At 41.9% G+C, this 18,990-nt stretch overlaps 1 protein-coding gene across 1 annotated transcript in view; it reads right to left on the bottom strand.

Moving 5' to 3' along the window:
* Window positions 1–18,990, bottom strand: part of LOC117521502 (phosphatidylinositol 4,5-bisphosphate 3-kinase catalytic subunit alpha isoform) — a 59,145-nt gene extending 40,155 nt beyond the window's left edge. The window contains exons 1-3 of the mRNA XM_034182816.1: window positions 18,696–18,990; window positions 472–888; window positions 8–217 (exon numbers count right to left, since the gene is read on the bottom strand). Of these exons, the coding sequence (XP_034038707.1) occupies window positions 8–217; window positions 472–823 (562 nt within the window). The 5' untranslated portion in view covers window positions 824–888; window positions 18,696–18,990. The remainder of the gene's footprint in view (window positions 1–7; window positions 218–471; window positions 889–18,695) is intronic.

Raw genomic sequence — 18,990 nt, 5'->3', positions numbered from 1 at the left:
GTCTTACCTTTATCAAGTTTGTTATAGATGTGCCTGGGAAGTTCTGGTGAGGACTCTACATTGGGAGGATAAACATATAAAGCTCTGCTGTGGACTCCATTACTGTCTCTGAGGTCCACGGCTTCTTTGCAAACATTCAAAATGTTCCTTCTGAAGTCCTGCACTTCTGAGTCCTTCACCAAATCAAACTCACATATGGGCATTCCAATAGCAAAACCTACAAAACACAAACACCTTTACAAAAACTATCGGTACAAACAACTGGCCTTGAAACTATTTAAAATATGGTAGACACATTATTCAGAACATCTAAATGTTATAGCATCACGTGTGCCAGACTATAATAAATTGTAATGTGTAACACAATATATCAACTGACACAATCGTGTTAATCCACTTGGGTACTAACCATCCCACAACCAACTAATATAACTGGTTGTTTTGTAACTGTATTATTGTCAAAAGCCATACCAATCTCTCTGTTGAGAATTTTTTCCTCTCTGTTGCCTACTGGTTCAATGACTTTGAGAAAGGGCTGGAAGAGTCTGAGGTCACACAACCTCCTGGTCTCATCATAAAATTCCTCTCTCTCTGCCTCCTGGTTGACACTGACAAATATGTAGGAGCTCTCATCCTGCAGCAGATGGTAGAGAGGATACTTCCTGGCCTCTTTGAAAAGCTCATGCTTGACTGTGATCAGTGTAGCCTCTCGGAGGCACTCCAATGTGAGAATCATGCCATTTGGCAAAAGGCAGTCGACTAGGATGTTGGGGGGCATCAAGTGCATCCCCCATAGCTCTCCTGAGGATGGCCTAGGAGGCATGATTGGACCGGCGAGTTCCTCCTTTTGGCCGCCTGGCAATTATAAGATGGGTGGTTGTTGACCAACTGAAAGAGGAAAAAAAAAAATGAAAACCACAGATCTGGTAAGAAAAATACAGTGTCTGACCTCAGAAATGCTGTGGTTGCAAAAAGACAGGAATATCTCCAAGTAACATACTGTAGCTTGCCAAATACTTATGTGATCGCTCTATCTGTCTGGCTGTCTTAATATGTGACAGACAGCTGGTTGCTGAATAAAAATGGATTAAACTTTAGAAATCATCTGCCTCATAAATTTTCCTTTCATTTCTTGTGTGTCAATTTTACATCATCCATATATTTTTCATCACCACCTGAAAAAAAAATGGTACTACATGTATTGCTACCCAGAGACCAAGGCCCAAATATAACAACAATTTGGAACTTTTTTCATCCTAACCTCAGAGGCAGTTTTTTTTTTTTTTTTTGTGTAGCAGATAACAGAATATTTAGAGCAATCCTTCAAATGGTGATACAAGTACCAAAGTTGGCACAAATACTCCTTAAACATTACTCTTGAAAAAACTGAGTATCCACTTGAATTTTCAATAGGCGGCCAGGTATGGGTGAACTGAAGAATTACACAGGGGTCAAGATTTAAAAATGCTATCATATTGAAAGCTGTACCACATTATTTTTCTGAACATAAATATTCCAAAAAGTATAGCTTGGACTATCTGTAACAGAATGTTATGGAGTTATGGGGTAAAAACAGCAAGAATGGTAACAAAGATCAGCTTTATTTTGTACAGGGGTCAGAAAGTAAAGTTGCTCCAAATATTGTAAAAAGTGATGCAAAGTATTGGTTGAGTTAATAGGGTTTTAAAAAGGAATAGTTTGCACCATGTGGCATGCTTAGTTATCATGTTACAGGGTAGCATATGTCATATGCCACAGAATCCAATGGACGTCGACACTGATCTTTACCTTGCAGACCATGCATTTAGCACAGTCAAAACTATTGCGTTCATTTATCCTATTAGTTCAACCAATAATTTGAACCACTTTTTACCAAAATTGGAGCAACTTTAACTTCTGACCCCTGTACAAACTGAAACTGACCTTTGTCACCATTCAAATGTTTTTACCCCATAACTCCGTAACATTCAATCATAGATAGTCCAAACTATATGTTTTTGGAATATTTATGTTCAGACAAATAATGTGGTATAGCTTTCAATGTGATTAGAACATTTTTAAATTTTGACCCCTGTGTAATTCTTCAATTGACCCCTACCTGACCGCCTATTAGAGTAATGTAATTAATTAGAGTAACGTCTAAGGAGTATGTGCCCATATTGGTGCTTGTTTCCAGAAATGAACAATTGTTACAGTTATCTGCTCCACTATTTTATAGAATTGGATCTAAAAGCTTGCCATGTTAAATAACACAGACTGCTCAATTCTATGCCTTACCTTGAAGATCTATGGTTGATAGCCCATAGCAGAAATGCATTTTCAGCAACACTAAATCTGAGTACAAATTAGAGTGCAGGGCACCAAGGCGTTGAATTTAGTTGCCTAATTAGTCATGGGTGTGTTTTGGGCATAAAATGAATTAAACCAATCACAGGAATACATAACATTTCTAAGCACTGACCCCACAGGCCACTAAACTCATAAATTTAGTGGCCAGAGCAAATTTTTGGTCCAAATGTAATCCTACAGTTATGATCAGAATTACCAGCACCCCTACTCTATATTTTAAAGACGCAATTTAAAATATGTTCTGAATTAAATGCAGACAAACTAATTTTATATAATGTTTATTGAAAAAAATTCCACAGTTATTGAAAAGAAACAACAAAATGCTTTTAAAGTTTTAAATGAAATTAAAAAATATAGGCATAAAATATATGCTGGACATAGTTATTGGCACCCTTTGATAAATTTACAGTAAATCATCACTTTCACACCAGTAGGCTACTTACAAATTACTGTATGTCTTGAACTTGATGCACATGAATCATTAAGAAATACAAACAGTATGGCACTGTACAGCAAATCTGTCTACAGTAGGCAGTTCTCAAAAACAGAGACAAGGAGGAAACTACTAAATCAAAAATGTGGCAGCACGGTGGCTTACTGGTTAGCTCTGATGCCTCACACCAAGAAGGTCATGGATCGCTTCCCACCCTTGTCTGTGTGGGTTTTCTCCGGGCACTCTGGTTTCCTCCCACAATAAAAAAATAAATATTCTGTACTTTAACATTTCCCATAATCCCCCTGTGCTTCCCAGAATGCACCGCGGGACCAGCAAAGTTCCAGCATTTCAACGCCATGTAAACAATGTCTAGCAAGGATGTGCATGGCACAGATTCAGCAAGTTCACGAGCGATTATGATGATGACACGTTTTCTCAAGTTGAGAGGGTTATATCTAGAGGAGGTGTAGCACCTGTGATGGACTTCTGCCGTGCCCCGATGTTGTCTTGTTGTCCATACTTCATGAGGTGTGTTTACATTGTGCCCTAAACCGGAACTCTACTGAAGTCGACCTCTCGCGTGAGTCACGGGCCGTGAGATGGTGCGAGATTCACAACTGCGAAACGGCTAATGTTTATTTTAGGGGCTTTCTCTGCCCCTGACCAAAGCAGCGTCTCTACATGTGGAGTTGGTCCCCCGGCACCAGATTCTGGCTGCCCACTGATCCTAGTGGTTGGATTGTGTCCAACTGTAATTAGGATGGGTTAAATGCAGAGGACACATTTTGTTGTTATGTATAAAATATGTACAATGACAATAAAGGCTGTATTATTATTGTTATTACTACACCAAAACAAAACAAAACAAAAAAATCCTATTGTTATGGCCATGGGGGGGGGGGGGGGGGGGCTGGAGGCTTCCGCCACTTTGCAGAAATTAACTTCCAAGGTTTTTCTGGTATATGTCAGGTGTCAGACTTTGATTAGAATCACTTGTATTAGTTATGAGTAATGAACAAAACAAAAATCAATTCAATATTCTGTATTTGCCTGAACGCTAAATGAATACTGCCAGTGTCAATGATTATAATTTTTAATAGAATATGCACGCGCGCACACACACATACACACACATATATATATATATATATATATATATATATATATATATATATATATATATATATATATATATATATATGAAAATAGTCAAATAGTAAATTAATAAAATTCACTTGACCATCAAAATGTAAGTGTTTTTGATGTCCCTTGACTCAACTTCCAATTTGGACATGCTCATTTCAAAAGTGAGGTTTTAAGGGAAGGTTGTAGAATAAAGCAGTGTAATGCAGTTACACTGGTGGACTGTGGTAAGGTTTTTACACACAGGTATGCAGACAGTCTGTTGTTTATTCCTTGAGATAATGTATCTAAGCAACAAGCAATAGGCGTACGAATTGCTAACCATACATTGCCAGTTCTAGGTTCTTTTTCTGGCTTGCCTATCCAATAAAAGGTATAGCTTCCTCTAATTTTGTCAAGACTAGTTACACCTGAAAGTCCTGTTGCACTAAGACCTCCAATGTCAATGCTGTAGCGTTACACTGGTCAAGCAATAATGGCTGTTCTGGCTTCGCTGTCAAGCAGTGCCCGAATGCTCCATGACACAAGGTTTAGACTGTGTGTCTCTGGATTCATCCTTTTTGCTTGATTGCAGTACTAGATGGTCAGTCAGGTGCAGTTTCCTGACAGATGACATGAGATGAGCATTTTTTAGGATGCCTTTTCAGTACCCCCTCGCCATCGCAAGTAAGCACTGCATCCCTAAAAAACAAAACAGGGCTGCTTTGTCCTCTAAGCAGGATACGAGTGTCACCTTCCCTCCCATAGGTAACAAACAACCATCACACCTCATAAACCTGCACACAGGTGGACCACCTGTGTGCAAGTTTATGACTACAGACTTCCAGCAGCATCCTCTGCCTGTCACCATCATTAGTGCCTATGCACCAACCATGATGCATCCTGATGCTGAGTGGGATGCCTTCTATGTGGAGTTGGATAAGGTAATAACAAAGACACTATACAAGAATAAGTCAGTAAATGCCAGGAACATAATCTTGACATTACCAACACAATGTTCCAACTGTCAAACAAATACAAGGCAACTTGACTGCACTCGCATGCCAAAGAATGGCACCTGAAAAGATGATGTAATAGTTCACCAATGAGACAGAAAGGATGCAACAAAAAAATTCACAAGAGTCATGAAGATCCTGAAGATGATCTGTAGGGCTGCCACGATTAGTTGACTAGTCACAATTACATCGACTATCACAATCGTCAGCGACTAATTTAATAATCGACATCATCGTTTAGTTTTTCTTAAGCTTTGTTTTTCTCTCAAGGTTTTTTGCTGCCTTTCTGTCCTTGATGCACATGCGCAGTCGTGTAATCCAGGTCAGCTGTGATGTCACCGGAAAAGTTATGCTCAAATAATATCACAGATAGCCAGCAACAAAGCTCAAATGTTTGGGAATATTTTAGCCAATTTAAAGAGAAAAACATGCAATGCAAAATCTGTAAGGCAGAACTTGCCTTCCACGGTAGTACAATGGCGATGCAGGAGCATCTGAGAAGGAAGCACGTTGTGGCTGGTGCTAACAAGGGACAGTCATCTCGGTAAGCTATTTGGCTAGTTAGCCGCTAACATTAACGTCTATAATGAGCTGCTTAATTATTGATAGCTGTTAACCTTTTAACAATGGTAATGTCATTAGCCACAGCACACATATTTTATGTGTCTCCTGTAAAGTTATAACAGCGATGTCTTATTTGAATAGGAAATGTAATAATGCTAATGTTTTATCACACTACGTTATAGTGCTAAAAATATGTTCTTCTTCAATGGATAACTTTGTTACCAAGCCAACAACACGCACACCTCGGCAAGCAAATATCCTGACTGAAGCGATCTTGAACATCATGGTGACTGTCATGACACCAATCTCACTTCACCACAACGATGGAAAAAGAAATATGATACACACTTTGAGAATCTCTCTCTCTCTCTCTCTCTCTCTCTCTCTCTCTCTCTCTCTCTCTCTCTCTCTCTCTCTCTCTCTCTCTCTCTCTCCTCCCCCCCCCCCCCCCCGCATTTGCTTCATTGGCATGAATGTATTAAAACAATATTGCCAACAATAACACATAGTAAAATAAATAATTAATTCAATGATATAATAAGCAATAGCAACATTCAAAGACAAATAAGAGCTGCATGCTGGCGTGATAAGCTGTAATTTATGATCCAATTAGTCGACAATCGTTTCTGGCAACCCTAATGATCAGAGAACTACAATATGCAGATGACTGCACTCTGGTTGTCCACTTACTGGAAATACATACAGCTTATAACAGACTGGCTTGTACAAGCTACAAAACGTCTGTCAAGCCAGTCAAGACATTATGCCATCTAGGAATCTGATCTCCTGCTCTCCCTTGTATGATCTGCTAACATCAATAATAAGATAGCTCAGAGCCTAGTGAAAGCCAATACTTTGTTTGGGGGCTATGTCATAGGCTGTGGGATGTGGGATGTGCATGGCACCACGCACTCCACTAAAATCACAGTGCATAGGGCTGTCATTCTCTCATATCTGTTCTATGGCTGTGAAACATGGATATGTAGAAGACATCTCAAACAACTATAACAATTCCATCAGAGATGTCTATTTACAATATATGACATCTGATTGCAGGACAAAATTAGGCTACCAAGACACCAGTACTACAGCACTGCGGTATAGCAAGCATAGAGGCAATAGTCATCCAGAAACAACTACACTGGGCAGGCCATGTAGTTAAAATGCCCAATTACAGAATACTTAAGGTTTGGCTGTATGGGCAGCTAGATATGGGTGTAAAAGTGAAACATATTTTACACCATCTACTTGTACCAGTTCATTAAACATTAGACAGCTCAACTCAAACAGTCTATATACTATAACTCTCTCTCATGTATCGACTGTAACTCTGCAAGACTGTGTTACCAGTCTGAATCATAACATGTTACACAGAGGACAGACTCAAGACTGTGCAAACTTTTAAGCCACTTAAGCCGGGTTCACACGGCAGGATAATTAGGCCGATATCGGACCCGATCTTCCCCTTCCGACAATCGTAAGGACGCCCCGACAATCGTGATGACGTCAAAGATAAACTTATTAGATATTCCTGTCGTGTGTGGTGGGTTAAGAGCGCTCTGATCTGCTCGGAAGGGCGTCAGGAGCGCTCCAATCGCAAATCGGGGATATTCAACATGTTGGTTTTTTGGCTCGATATCGCAGCGTGTGTTGTGTCCTCCGACCACAACCGAGCTCACAGCCTGCTGAATGCAATGTGCAGCCAATCAGAAAGCGAGGTGACGGACGGACGGAGCGGAAAATAAAATCAAAACAGCTGTTCTGACGTACCAGAAAGTGCGGTGGTCGCACTGTCTCCACTTCTTTAAAGAACGCCTTTCCTTTTCCTTTTTTTATCGTTTTTCCCTCTGTTTTAAATAGTCCACAAAGTACCTCCGTTTGTTTACTCTGAAGTCACGTTTAATCTCGAGAGATTTTGGTGAGATTTCCTGTCTGAACTGTAAATGTTCGTGTGTTAAATCTGTTCGTGTGTGGTGTTGTTGTTATTACCGTGTGGCTGAACACCACACACTGTACGACCAAACCTGTTAGATCCATGATTATCTTCACGTGTGTGGTCTCTCAGGTTTTGGAAACCTAAAGATAATTTTAAAATCCTGTCGTGTGAACCAGGCTTTAGTCCATGAGCCAGTCAATTTTGACCTAATCGGTATCACTGAAGGTGGTGAAACAACACTTAGAATCCAGCCACAATGTACCATGGCCTACAAAAAAAAGTAGTACAGCCATCCCAGGGCCAGCTAGGGGTCAATGAAGATTACACAGAGATCAAAATTAAAAATGCTCCGATCATGTTGAAAACTATACTACATTATTATCACTTTACCAGGGCATTGCTAGGCCGGTATCGTAGATTTACATCGACGCTATCTGGCTATACCTGCCCGCTGTGCGTAAACAAATGACGTCATAGCGCACGCAGCCCAAGAATTGTCCGCAGAGGGGAAAAAAAACTGTCCGCAGAGGAAAAGATGAAAAGGCGAGAAGAGTGTTTTGGTCCCAATATGGATATTCCGGATGATTTTCTCATAGATAGTACGACAATGAACAGCAGCTAAAGCAGCCAGCTTGATGAGGGCGCACTACCGAATTTGGAGAGCAGCGCGCGCGCCAGGCGACACAACAAAAGTTAAGTGAGCCAACTTTTTATTTACGTGTTGTGTATCTCAGTAAAAAGTAATAATAAGGCAAATAACATGCTGTTGTCATGCGGTATGCATTTTTCTGAGTCCCTCCATCTATGCCATCGCACGCAATGACAGCTATTCGCCCTCGTCTAACTCAGGTGAATAGCTGTCATTTTGGGCGACTGGGCATGGACGTCGGGCCTCCTGAAAATGCATACCGCCCTCCAAAAGCATGTTATTGTATTATTATTTGTCTAATCATAATGATTCCAAAAAGGTATAGTTTGGACTATCTATGACTGAATGTTCTGGAGTTATGGGGTAAAAACAGCAAAAATGATGACAAAGGTCAGTTTCAGTTTGTAAAGTGGTCAAAAGTTAAATTTGTTTCAATTTCAGTAAAAAAAAACTAAAAATTTCAGTAATGATGCAAATTATTGGTTGAAATAAAAAGATTAATAAATGGAATAGTTTTGAATGTGTTGAATGTTTGGTCTCCAAAATAAAGGTCAAATAAGGTCGACGTCTACTGGATTCTATGACGTGACATAAGATAGTCACATGTTAACTAACCATGGCAGATGGTGTAAACTATTCCTTTTTATTAACACAAACAATAATTTGCATAATTTCCTAAGGGCCCCTTCACACATAACACAACTGAAGCTGACTAGCGCACAAAGGAGGAATCGCATGCCACTCGTGAAAAATCAGAGCCGCCTCAAATACCTCGTACAGCTGTCGCCAAAACCATTTGTGCACACCAACGGCCGAAAGACAGTGAGTGCCCTGCAAGTGCCCATTCGACTCCCCTCTCGGCAGGTGTCGGCCAAATTCCAGGTGCCACACATGAACATCCAATACCAGTCACTGTGCACTTAAAAAAGGCGGGGGCATTAACAATCCCGGCACGAGAGTAAAGTGCAGATGACCACATTTGAGCTGTCTGTGAAAACTGTCTAAGTGCTACATGAGTGTGTGTTACCAAGCAATACACGTGGCGTGCCAGTGTGTCGGTGCTCCCTCAATACATGTGGCATGCATGTGTATCACGCCCCCCAAACACATGTGGCCTGCGTGTGTGTCGCGCCCCCATCCCCACCCTGCAACACATGTGGCATGCGGGGGGGGGGGGGGGGGGTGCACACTTGCATGACATGCTGATAATTATGTACAGCCAAGATCACATGGGGACCAGCCAGCCACATCTGAGCACACATGGCACAGCAAGGCGCCTCTCAGCTGAACACCAGCCAGCCACTCACTGACAGCTGGAAATGACGGCTCAGTGCACATGACGTTAAATTAAAAACACAGAGAACAGAGACAGAACAAGTATATAAATAAATAATACAATAACTATGTACATAATTACATAACAAATAACTAAAATAAACAATCACAGAACAAAGGAACAAAGAGTGACACTTTGTAGTGTATGCTGATCGAAAAAGTGGGCGTGTCCGCACGAGCTGCTGCTGTTGAGATCTCTGCACCCGCAAGTCACAACTGGAGAACATATACCGTGTTATGAAGGACATGACTTTACAACTCTATACCATGAGGCACGTGCGTGTGCTAGTTGTCCTCACGTGGAAATACATAAAAATGTATATCACCTTTGCAACGGATTGGGGCGAGGGCACAGAGCGGACATCGACATGCTGTGCCAGATGAAAAGGACCGTCTGATCAGGTGAACACCCAGCTGGCAATCTGAACGTCACGTCACCCACAGTCCACATGATGTGGTGCCTGTGCTTCGGCGCGCCGCTCGCTGGACACGTATGCAGGGCCGGCTGGACACGCCGGGCCTGCAGATAAGAGTGCAGTACTTCATTCATGTCATTTCATGACTTGACGTCTATGGCCATGAGTCACATACAGAGAAGACTGAAGGATCATACTTGTATTGTCCGCTCGATAAGAGGGATTAAATATTAAAAATTGCAGTGTTTTTTTGTGGTGTGTGATTTTTATTTTTTCCCCCCACAGCAGAAGTGCGATGTGGTGCCACGCAGTCCAGCTGCTCGCACTGTGTTCATGCACGCATACGAGCGTGCATGAATCCGTCACCGCTGTATCGTGCACTCCTGTCCGAACATGTCTCCCTTCCGACAGCAGGTGGAATGTTTCGTGGTTGCCCATTTCGTTTTTCTGTTCGTGGATTTTCGGCAAGTTCCTGCTTCTTTCGCCCAACTTCATTTTATGTGTGAAGGGGCCCTACGTGTCGTTTCGTCATCTTAAGTGGTACAGAGAACCTGCTTGGCCCAAGGACTAACTGTAAATTATGCACTGCAAAATAAAATGGGTTTGAAATTTTGCACACAATCAACATTTCAACATAAGAGGAATTTTGTACAACAGGCCTCTAAAGAAAGCAAGGGCAATTCTACGGTAACGAAATTACAATCTGAGCTAATCTGTCGTGGTTAGATGCCATATGTCTAGATTTTGCTGTTGTTGTAATTCCGTTACCATAGAATTGCCCACAAATCTTAGAAACATGGTGTCTAACCAGATGCTTACTCTGGATGGCATTACCCTGACCTCTAGTAATACTGTGAGAAATCTTGGAGTCATTTTTGATCAGGATATGTCATTCAAAGCGCATATTAAACAAATATGTAGGACTGCTTTTTTGCATTTACGCAATATCTCTAAAATCAGAAAGGTCTTGTCTCAGAGTGATGCTGAAAAACTAATTCATGCATTTATTTCCTCTAGGCTGGACTATTGTAATTCATTATTATCAGGTTGTCCTAAAAGTTCCCTAAAAAGCCTTCAGTTAATTCAAAATGCTGCAGCTAGAGTACTGACAGGGACTAGAAGGAGAGAGCATATCTCACCCATATTGGCCTCTCTTCATTGGCTTCCTGTTAATTCTAGAATAGAATTTAAAATTCTTCTTCTTACTTATAAGGTTTTGAATAATCAGGTCCCATCTTATCTTAGGGACCTCGTAGTACCATATCACCCCAATAGAGCGCTTCGCTCTCAGACTGCAGGCTTACTTGTAGTTCCTAGGGTTTGTAAGAGTAGAATGGGAGGCAGAGCCTTCAGCTTTCAGGCTCCTCTCCTCTGGAACCAGCTCCCAATTCAGATCAGGGAGACAGACACCCTCTCTACTTTTAAGATTAGGCTTAAAACTTTCCTTTTTGCTAAAGCTTATAGTTAGGGCTGGATCAGGTGACCCTGAACCATCCCTTAGTTATGCTGCTATAGACGTAGACTGCTGGGGGGTTCCCATGATGCACTGTTTCTTTCTCTTTTTGCTCTGTATGCACCACTCTGCATTTAATCATTAGTGATCGATCTCTGCTCCCCTCCACAGCATGTCTTTTTCCTGGTTCTCTCCCTCAGCCCCAACCAGTCCCAGCAGAAGACTGCCCCTCCCTGAGCCTGGTTCTGCTGGAGGTTTCTTCCTGTTAAAAGGGAGTTTTTCCTTCCCACTGTAGCCAAGTGCTTGCTCACAGGGGGTCGTTTTGACCGTTGGGGTTTTACATAATTATTGTATGGCCTTGCCTTACAATATAAAGCGCCTTGGGGCAACTGTTTGTTGTGATTTGGCGCTATATAAAAAAATTGATTGATTGATTGAAGACATCCTTTAGCTAACTCACATGACAATACCTCTCACACTGCCATACTAGTTGCTGCATGCATGATATGATCAGTGGTCATAAATTTCTTGTAATAAAATACCTAAACTGTCAACTTCTGTATTGAAGAGCCCAACACGTGTTTTTACATGTATTTGGCAAATGTGATGCAAAAAATAACAATAACAACAAAAATAATAATAATCCTCATTTTACCTTGAAGCCATCAAACTTGAATTATTTCCTTCATGCACATCTTCATGAAATGAAGTTCAAGTAAAGTCCAGACACTGGTTTAGTTAGGGTGGGGTGGGGGGACTGATTCTTAGAATTATCGCAATGCGGATGTGAATGATTCTGAATTGATTCACAAATGCCGATCAACTTTATGAACATTAATTGCATGGTCAGAAGATGGGACTTGGCCATGTGAACGAGCGCAGTGTTTCTCCTTTTACTCGAGTTATTATTTGAACCAGTAATGTACTTTTTATGTACAGTTGTAGTCGGACATTTACATACACACTCATCATGGGCATGTCAGGGTGGAATGACTGTACAGTCATTAATTCATTCACTGTCAAATGCTTATCCGAGTCCAGGTCACAGTGGCAGCCGAGCAAGCACCTCAGGCCATACTCCCTTATCCTCGGCCAAATCCTGGAACTGTCCACGGGTATCCCAAGGCATTCCCACGCCAGCTGGGAAATAGAATCTCTCCTGCATACCCTAGGTATTCCCCGGGGCCTCCTCCCAGTTGGACGTGTCCACAAAACCTCCCTAGGGAGATGACCAGGAGGCATCCTCACCAGATGCCCGAACCACCTCAACTGGCTTTTTCGATGCAAAAGGGCCTGTCACAGTGGCGTATTCATAGAGCTGCTCATCGCAGCGTTGTTTCATTTAAATATACGCCCGAAATACACGCATACTCAGCCTTTAACAGTGTTCGTTCATACTTGCAGCTGCGTGTGTTCGCGTTTTAATGTGTGCACACAGTCGCGTGTGCCATGCTGCACCAGTTTCAGTGCTATTTTCTGTCTCTGTGGAAGTGTGCTCTGTTCTCTACTGCATGGTGTGGTGCAGCTCAAAAACAGTCATTTAACATTTTTTTTTTTTTTATGCAGCGAGTGCACTTTTATTTTAGAGTCACAGCTCTTTTCAGCTTTGATCAGACTGATCAATCAGGGCGTTTGATGAGCGCACCGACATCCAGCGAGTGCGCGTTTATTTTAAAGAGTCACAGCTCTTTTCAGCTTTGATCAGACTGATCGATCAGGGCGTTTGATGAGCGCACCGAAATCCAGCGAGTGCGTGTTTATTTTAAAGAGTCACAACTCTTTTCAGCTTTGATCAGACTGATCGATCAGGGCGTTTGATGAGCGCACCGACATGCAGCGAGTGCGTGTTTATTTTAAAGAGTCACAGCTCTGATTAGACACAGTTTTTGTCATGGAAAGAGGAGTGGAGGAATTCGCCACGGAGCCACTAATGGCGCGGGACAAAAGCACCTCCGTGTTGCTCTCACAGGACATGTTGTAACATGCCCAGCTCTTGCACCATTCAGAAGATTCAGACAGCTTTCGGTGGCTTTTCAGTCATGTGACTATCCAACAAATTGTGGACGAGCTGGACATGCCACAACATGTCCTGTGAGGATTCATCACGGCATTGCTTTTTGTCCTGCGCCATTAGCGGCTCCGTCCCGACGCGCAAATTCCTCCGCACGTCTTTTCATGACAAAAACTCCTGTAACAGTGGAATGTGCCGAAAAAGTGGTATGTCCACCTCTTCTGCCATTTCTGTAGTAGTCAGACGATGTCCCGGAACAACACAGCATTCAGTTTGGAAATGATCTGGTCGTTTCAGCCTGTCGATCGCCGCTCGGAGTGCGGTGCGTCCTCCGCCATTGTGCGCCGTCTTTAAACCGGTTGTAACACTCCTTAATCTGTGTGATCCCCATAGAATCGTCCCTGAAAGCCGTCTGAATCTTCCGAATGGTGTCCACCTGGCTGTCTCTCACAGTTTCTGGAAAAATTTGATGCAGCAAAGCTCCAAATCGTTCAGACATTTTCCTCACAATAAAAATCCGACGAGGGGGGTGGACCACTGCTCACTCAAAGCGTGCTCACAGGGGAATGGTGCAACTGACAGGCGTGAAAAAACTCACACATGCGCACGAAGGTTCAAGCGCACATGATTCAAATCCATATAGTTTTTGCAAAAAATAAAAAGGTCGGATAGTTTTCTAACAGACCTCGTACAATTATAGACTTTTGATTTCAGTGTACCCGTGATTATGCAGACTTGGTCAGGATGGGGTTCACCGAGGCACCTTGGTGAATCCCATCCTGACCAGGTCCACATAATCACGGGTACACTGAAATCAAAAGTCTATAACTGCTTTATTATATGGTAAACAAGAAAATTGGGAGTTTATCAAACATACTAAAACTGAAAATCAATCTCAAGTTTCAACTCTTTATTATTATTGTCATACTGCACCAACTGACATCCCATCGATCGACTGGAGATGCCTGTTAAGTCTGTGACGAAGAGTCATCAGGCTTGTTTTCTTATAAAGTTCGCCATTCGCCTGTCTAGCTTCTGCGTAAAATCGACCGAGTACTCCGTCTGTCATACGTTTCAAAGTTGGGTGCATGTCCCATTTCAGGGACATACTTGCAAAACAGGTTGGCTGCTGACTGTGTATTTCTGCAGGTGTTCTTAGCATCTTTTCCGTGTAAAATTTGTTTTAAGTCAGCGTCACTACCAAACGCAAACCTGTCTTCTGCCATCTTGTCAACAAACTGACAGCCAAAGTAGGCGTTGTATCGCGTTATCTGATTGGTCGTTATCGACAGAGGGCGTCGCTCAATTAGCTAGCGCTACGCTGCATGCAAGGTGTACTCGTTTCACACGCGCGGTCTACTCGGCTCCACCAGCAGTCAACTCAGCATGTGGTACAGCTCAGAGAGTGGCAAATGGGCCAATCAGAAGTTGGCAAAATCCCATACCATATAATAATGTTGTTTACACACCAATAACACAAGATCAAATTTCTTGTATGTGTGAACTTAACTGGCAATAAATTTGATTCTGATTCTGATATACGACAGAGGTATCTCACTTCTGCTGCTTGTATCTGCAATCTTATTCTTTCAGTCATTACCAAAAGCTCATGGTCATAGGTAAGCATAGGCTACATCAACAGGTAAATTGAGTACTTCACATTCCACCTTCAGCTCCTTCACCATGACAGCGTCTGTAAAATTTCAGATGCCGCCCCAATCCATCAATCTCACACTCCAGCTTACCCCACTCATAAACAAGACCTCAAGATACTTAACCTCCTCTACTTGGGGCAATAACTCTCCCCTGACCCAGAGGAGCCAATCCACGGTGTTCCGACAGAGGACCATGGTTTCAGATTTGGAGGTGCTGATTTTCATCCCAGTCGCTTCACACTCTGTCTCAAACTGGCTCAGTGTGCATTGGAGATCACTGCCTGATAAAGCCAAAAGAACCACGTCATCTACCAAAAGCAGAGATGCAACTCTGAGGTCACCAAATTGGACACCCTCCGGTCCCTGACTGCGCCTTGATTGTATGATTGTACAGCATACACTATTAATGACTTTAAAAAAAAAAACAACTGGGTGCACAATTCTGAATTTATTTTGGATCTTCTCTCATCCACACAGGGTCAAAATTGTACATACAATATCAAATATGTACATATACCCCCACTAATATTTGTTTCAATGTCCATTAGCAAGTTACACCTGAACCAGGCACCTTTGGTAGCCATCACCAAGCTTCTGGAATTATTCTGGCTGGATATCTGACCACTCTTCTTGGCAGAATTGATAGCAATCATTTAAATTAGTTGGTTTCCTGGTACAAACCCGGCTTTTCATCACAGCCCACATATTTTCAATAGGGTTGATGTCAGAGCTCTAGGAAGTCCATTCCAGATTCTTGCTCTATCCAACCGTGGACCAATTTTGATGTGTTTGGGATCACTGTTCTGTTGGAACAGCCAATTGTGGTCAAGTTCCAACCATTTAGCTGCTAATCTGAGGTGGTATCTAATAATATGGAGGTAGTCCTCCATCATTATTTTATCCACTTTGTACAATGAACCAGTACCACTGGCAGCAAAACAGCCCCAGATCATGATGCTACCACCACCATGCTTGACAGTTGGTACAGTGTTCTTAGGTTTGAAAGCCTCATATTTACTCCTCCAAACATACCTCTTGTGGCCAAATAGCTCAATCTTTGTCTCGTTTGACTATAAAACCTTGCCCATGCAGGCAGCTGCAATTTTCAGTCGAGCTTGAAGGACTCTATTTTGGAGCAGGGGTTTCTTTCTTGGTCTGCATCCTCTCAGTCCATGACAACATAAATCTTTCTTCACTGTGGATAGTGACACGGGTGTTCCAGTAGTTTCCAGTTTATGGCAGGACTGAGCCTCGGTGGTTTCTGTGTTTTTCCAGAACATCTTAGACAATTTCCGCTCATCTGAGAGTGATAATTTAGGTCTTCTTTCAGAACTTGGCAAAGTGGTGACATATACAACTAACTTGTACTTATGTACAATTGTTTGAACTGATGATCTTCATATCTGCAGTTATTTAGAAATGGCTCCAAGAGACCTTCCCAACTTCTGTAAATCTACAATTCTCCATCTGAGACTTCCCTGAGTTCTTTGGACTTCCCCATTGTTCCGAGTATCAGTCAATGAGTGCTGTGAAACACATCCTTTTTATGCTGGTAAAGCGAAACTACCAGTTGTAATCAAATATGGTCTCTAATGAGGAGTTAATATGCTTTGACCTTGTCACATTAAAACATATCATAGTACTTTCAGCAACACTTATTAATAATTCATTAATAATAAATAATGCTTTCCTTTGTCATTGTACATACATACAACAGAATTTGTCCTCTGCATTTAACCATCATAATTACAGTTAGACACAATGGGGTGGGTATCAAGAACTGGTTCTTTTCAACAATCATTAAGAAATTATTCTATCCACCGACATCAATAGCCTTTTTGCTTAACGATTCCTTATCGGTTCTTCAGAGCTGCCGTTGTTTTTGAGGGTGTTTGTCAGGAAAATGATCATTTGTCTACGTTGACTGCAGACCCTGCGGCGGGTCTGTAATCAACCGTTTCTGTAACGGCTCCGCTTTGAAGCTTGAACCAATGAAGCAGTGCTCCAACCCACTGCTTCGTTGGTTCTCTGCTTCGCTGCTTTTCAGAAGCGGCCAGTCTGCTTCTTAACCCCTCTCAAAACCATTTAAAGATGTCAATCATGAGTCACTTTTGTGCTGATTAAAGTCACTAACTGGGACTCTTGCCTTGTTGCAGGTAAGAAACGAGAATCACCGTCATTCTGTTTGCACAGCTCCAAACACTGCGCCCCTCTCTGCCAGTCAGAATTAATAACTTCAAAGCGAATCGCTGTTTTAAATCAAATGACATCTCTTTCCAAACGCTGTAATACAAATAATAAGCTACAATCGACCAAAATGTTTTTGCCTCCCAAAATGAGATGTCCTGCATTCTTTATGAATTACATTGATGCTGACGTGCAGCGCAGCTGACTGAGCTCAGCTCAGAGGCTATGGAGTGACATGTATGCCATTAATGTTTGAAAAGAAATGCTTTTTACAAAAAAATACAAATTTTGTTTATTTCTATTTATGTCCAGAGATCAAGAATCCACCATGTGGAGTTTATGCCCAGAGATCAAGGATCCAGTGACCAATTTCATATTTATTTAGTTTAAGACTCAATAAAATGTTGTTGACATAGAAAACCTGTAAAGTCTACTTTTAGTACACATAAAATTCACAAGGGGTATTGATAAGGGAATCGATAAGGAATCAGATCGATAAGCGGAATAGATAATGGCATCGATATCGATAAAATCTTATCAATACCCATCCGTAGTAGTGGGCAGCCACAGGTCAGTGCCCAGGGACCAACTCCAGATGTAGATGCTGCTGTCAGGGGCAGAAAAAAGGAGCAGACCCTAAATAAGCATGTTTTGATGTTGGGAGGAAACCCATGCAGACATGGGGAGAACATGCAAACCCCACACAGAAAGGGTGGGTTCAAGCAATCCCAAACTTCCTGCTGTGTGAAGCCACCGTGCCTGCTAGCTTATTAAAATACCGAAGTGAATGTATGTATGTATGTATGTATGTATGTATGTGAGTCTGTATATATAATTTTGATCTTGTGTGGATGCGACAAAATCCAAAATAAATTCAAACTTGTGCACCCGATTCTTGTTTTTTAGTCATTCATGTATACTGTACAACAACGTTGCCTTGGCAAAAGAACAGTTCAGACATCATTAACACACATATTACTCACGATATTCATGCCCATGATGAGTTTAAAAGCCAAAGCTGCACCAAGTCATTTGGTAAAGTTACTTTCGTTCAGTTTGAAATCAGTCGTGAAAACAACGCTTTTCAAACACTTTAACTGGTGTTTATGAACGATCAGACCGATGCTCATTCCAACATGTAAACAATAACGTTAAAGTCTGCTGTCATCGCATTAAATGAAATGCTAATAAGCTTCCCTTCGCCTGTGTCATTAGTTCTAAAGTCGTTCATTATTATTCAGCAATTTCGAAAAAAAAAACTGTCCTTGTCACTCTTACAAATAAACAATCCATCACGTGTTGAACTTCGCCACAAAACAGTCGCCTCGATTTGTTGATGCTGCTGTTTGGTGTGTTGTTGTTTTAGCAAGTTAGCTCTCCATGTTCACAAAAACCATTTCATTTTCGATATGAAAATGTCACAGCCTGCTTAAAGTTTATCAACGAAGTCGACACGAGTCGCTTTTTTGGCTGTTGAATAACTTGGTGGTCATTTAGACATAATGCCTATAAATGAGCACATTTAGTAAGCACTGCAGGGGGGAAAAAAGCAAATAGTATTATTACCTGTGTGAAATGGCTAACGCCACCGGTTAGCCTCGAAGCTAGTCAGCCAGCACAGTCATTAGCACTGGCTAGCTGAGTCTGCTAGTTAGTTCTAGTCCATTCCGGGAATGTCCTGCGTTGGCGGAGAAAAGCCGCCCCTAGCTAATGGTGTTGTTGCCAAAATGCTGCGATGGAATAATTCTGTAATACTTCATGATGTTCTTCATCGCGCTCACAAAAACAAGCGGCACAGTGAGGCGGTGGCGACTAGCTTGACACAGCTAGCGCACTATCAGACTCCTCATCACAGAACGCC

This window comes from Thalassophryne amazonica, chromosome 12 (assembly GCF_902500255.1).
Source record: "Thalassophryne amazonica chromosome 12, fThaAma1.1, whole genome shotgun sequence".
In the NCBI taxonomy this organism is placed as follows: Eukaryota; Metazoa; Chordata; class Actinopteri; order Batrachoidiformes; family Batrachoididae; genus Thalassophryne; species Thalassophryne amazonica.
The sequence above is the reverse complement of the archived record's forward strand: the minus strand, read 5'-3'. Positions and strand labels throughout refer to the sequence as shown.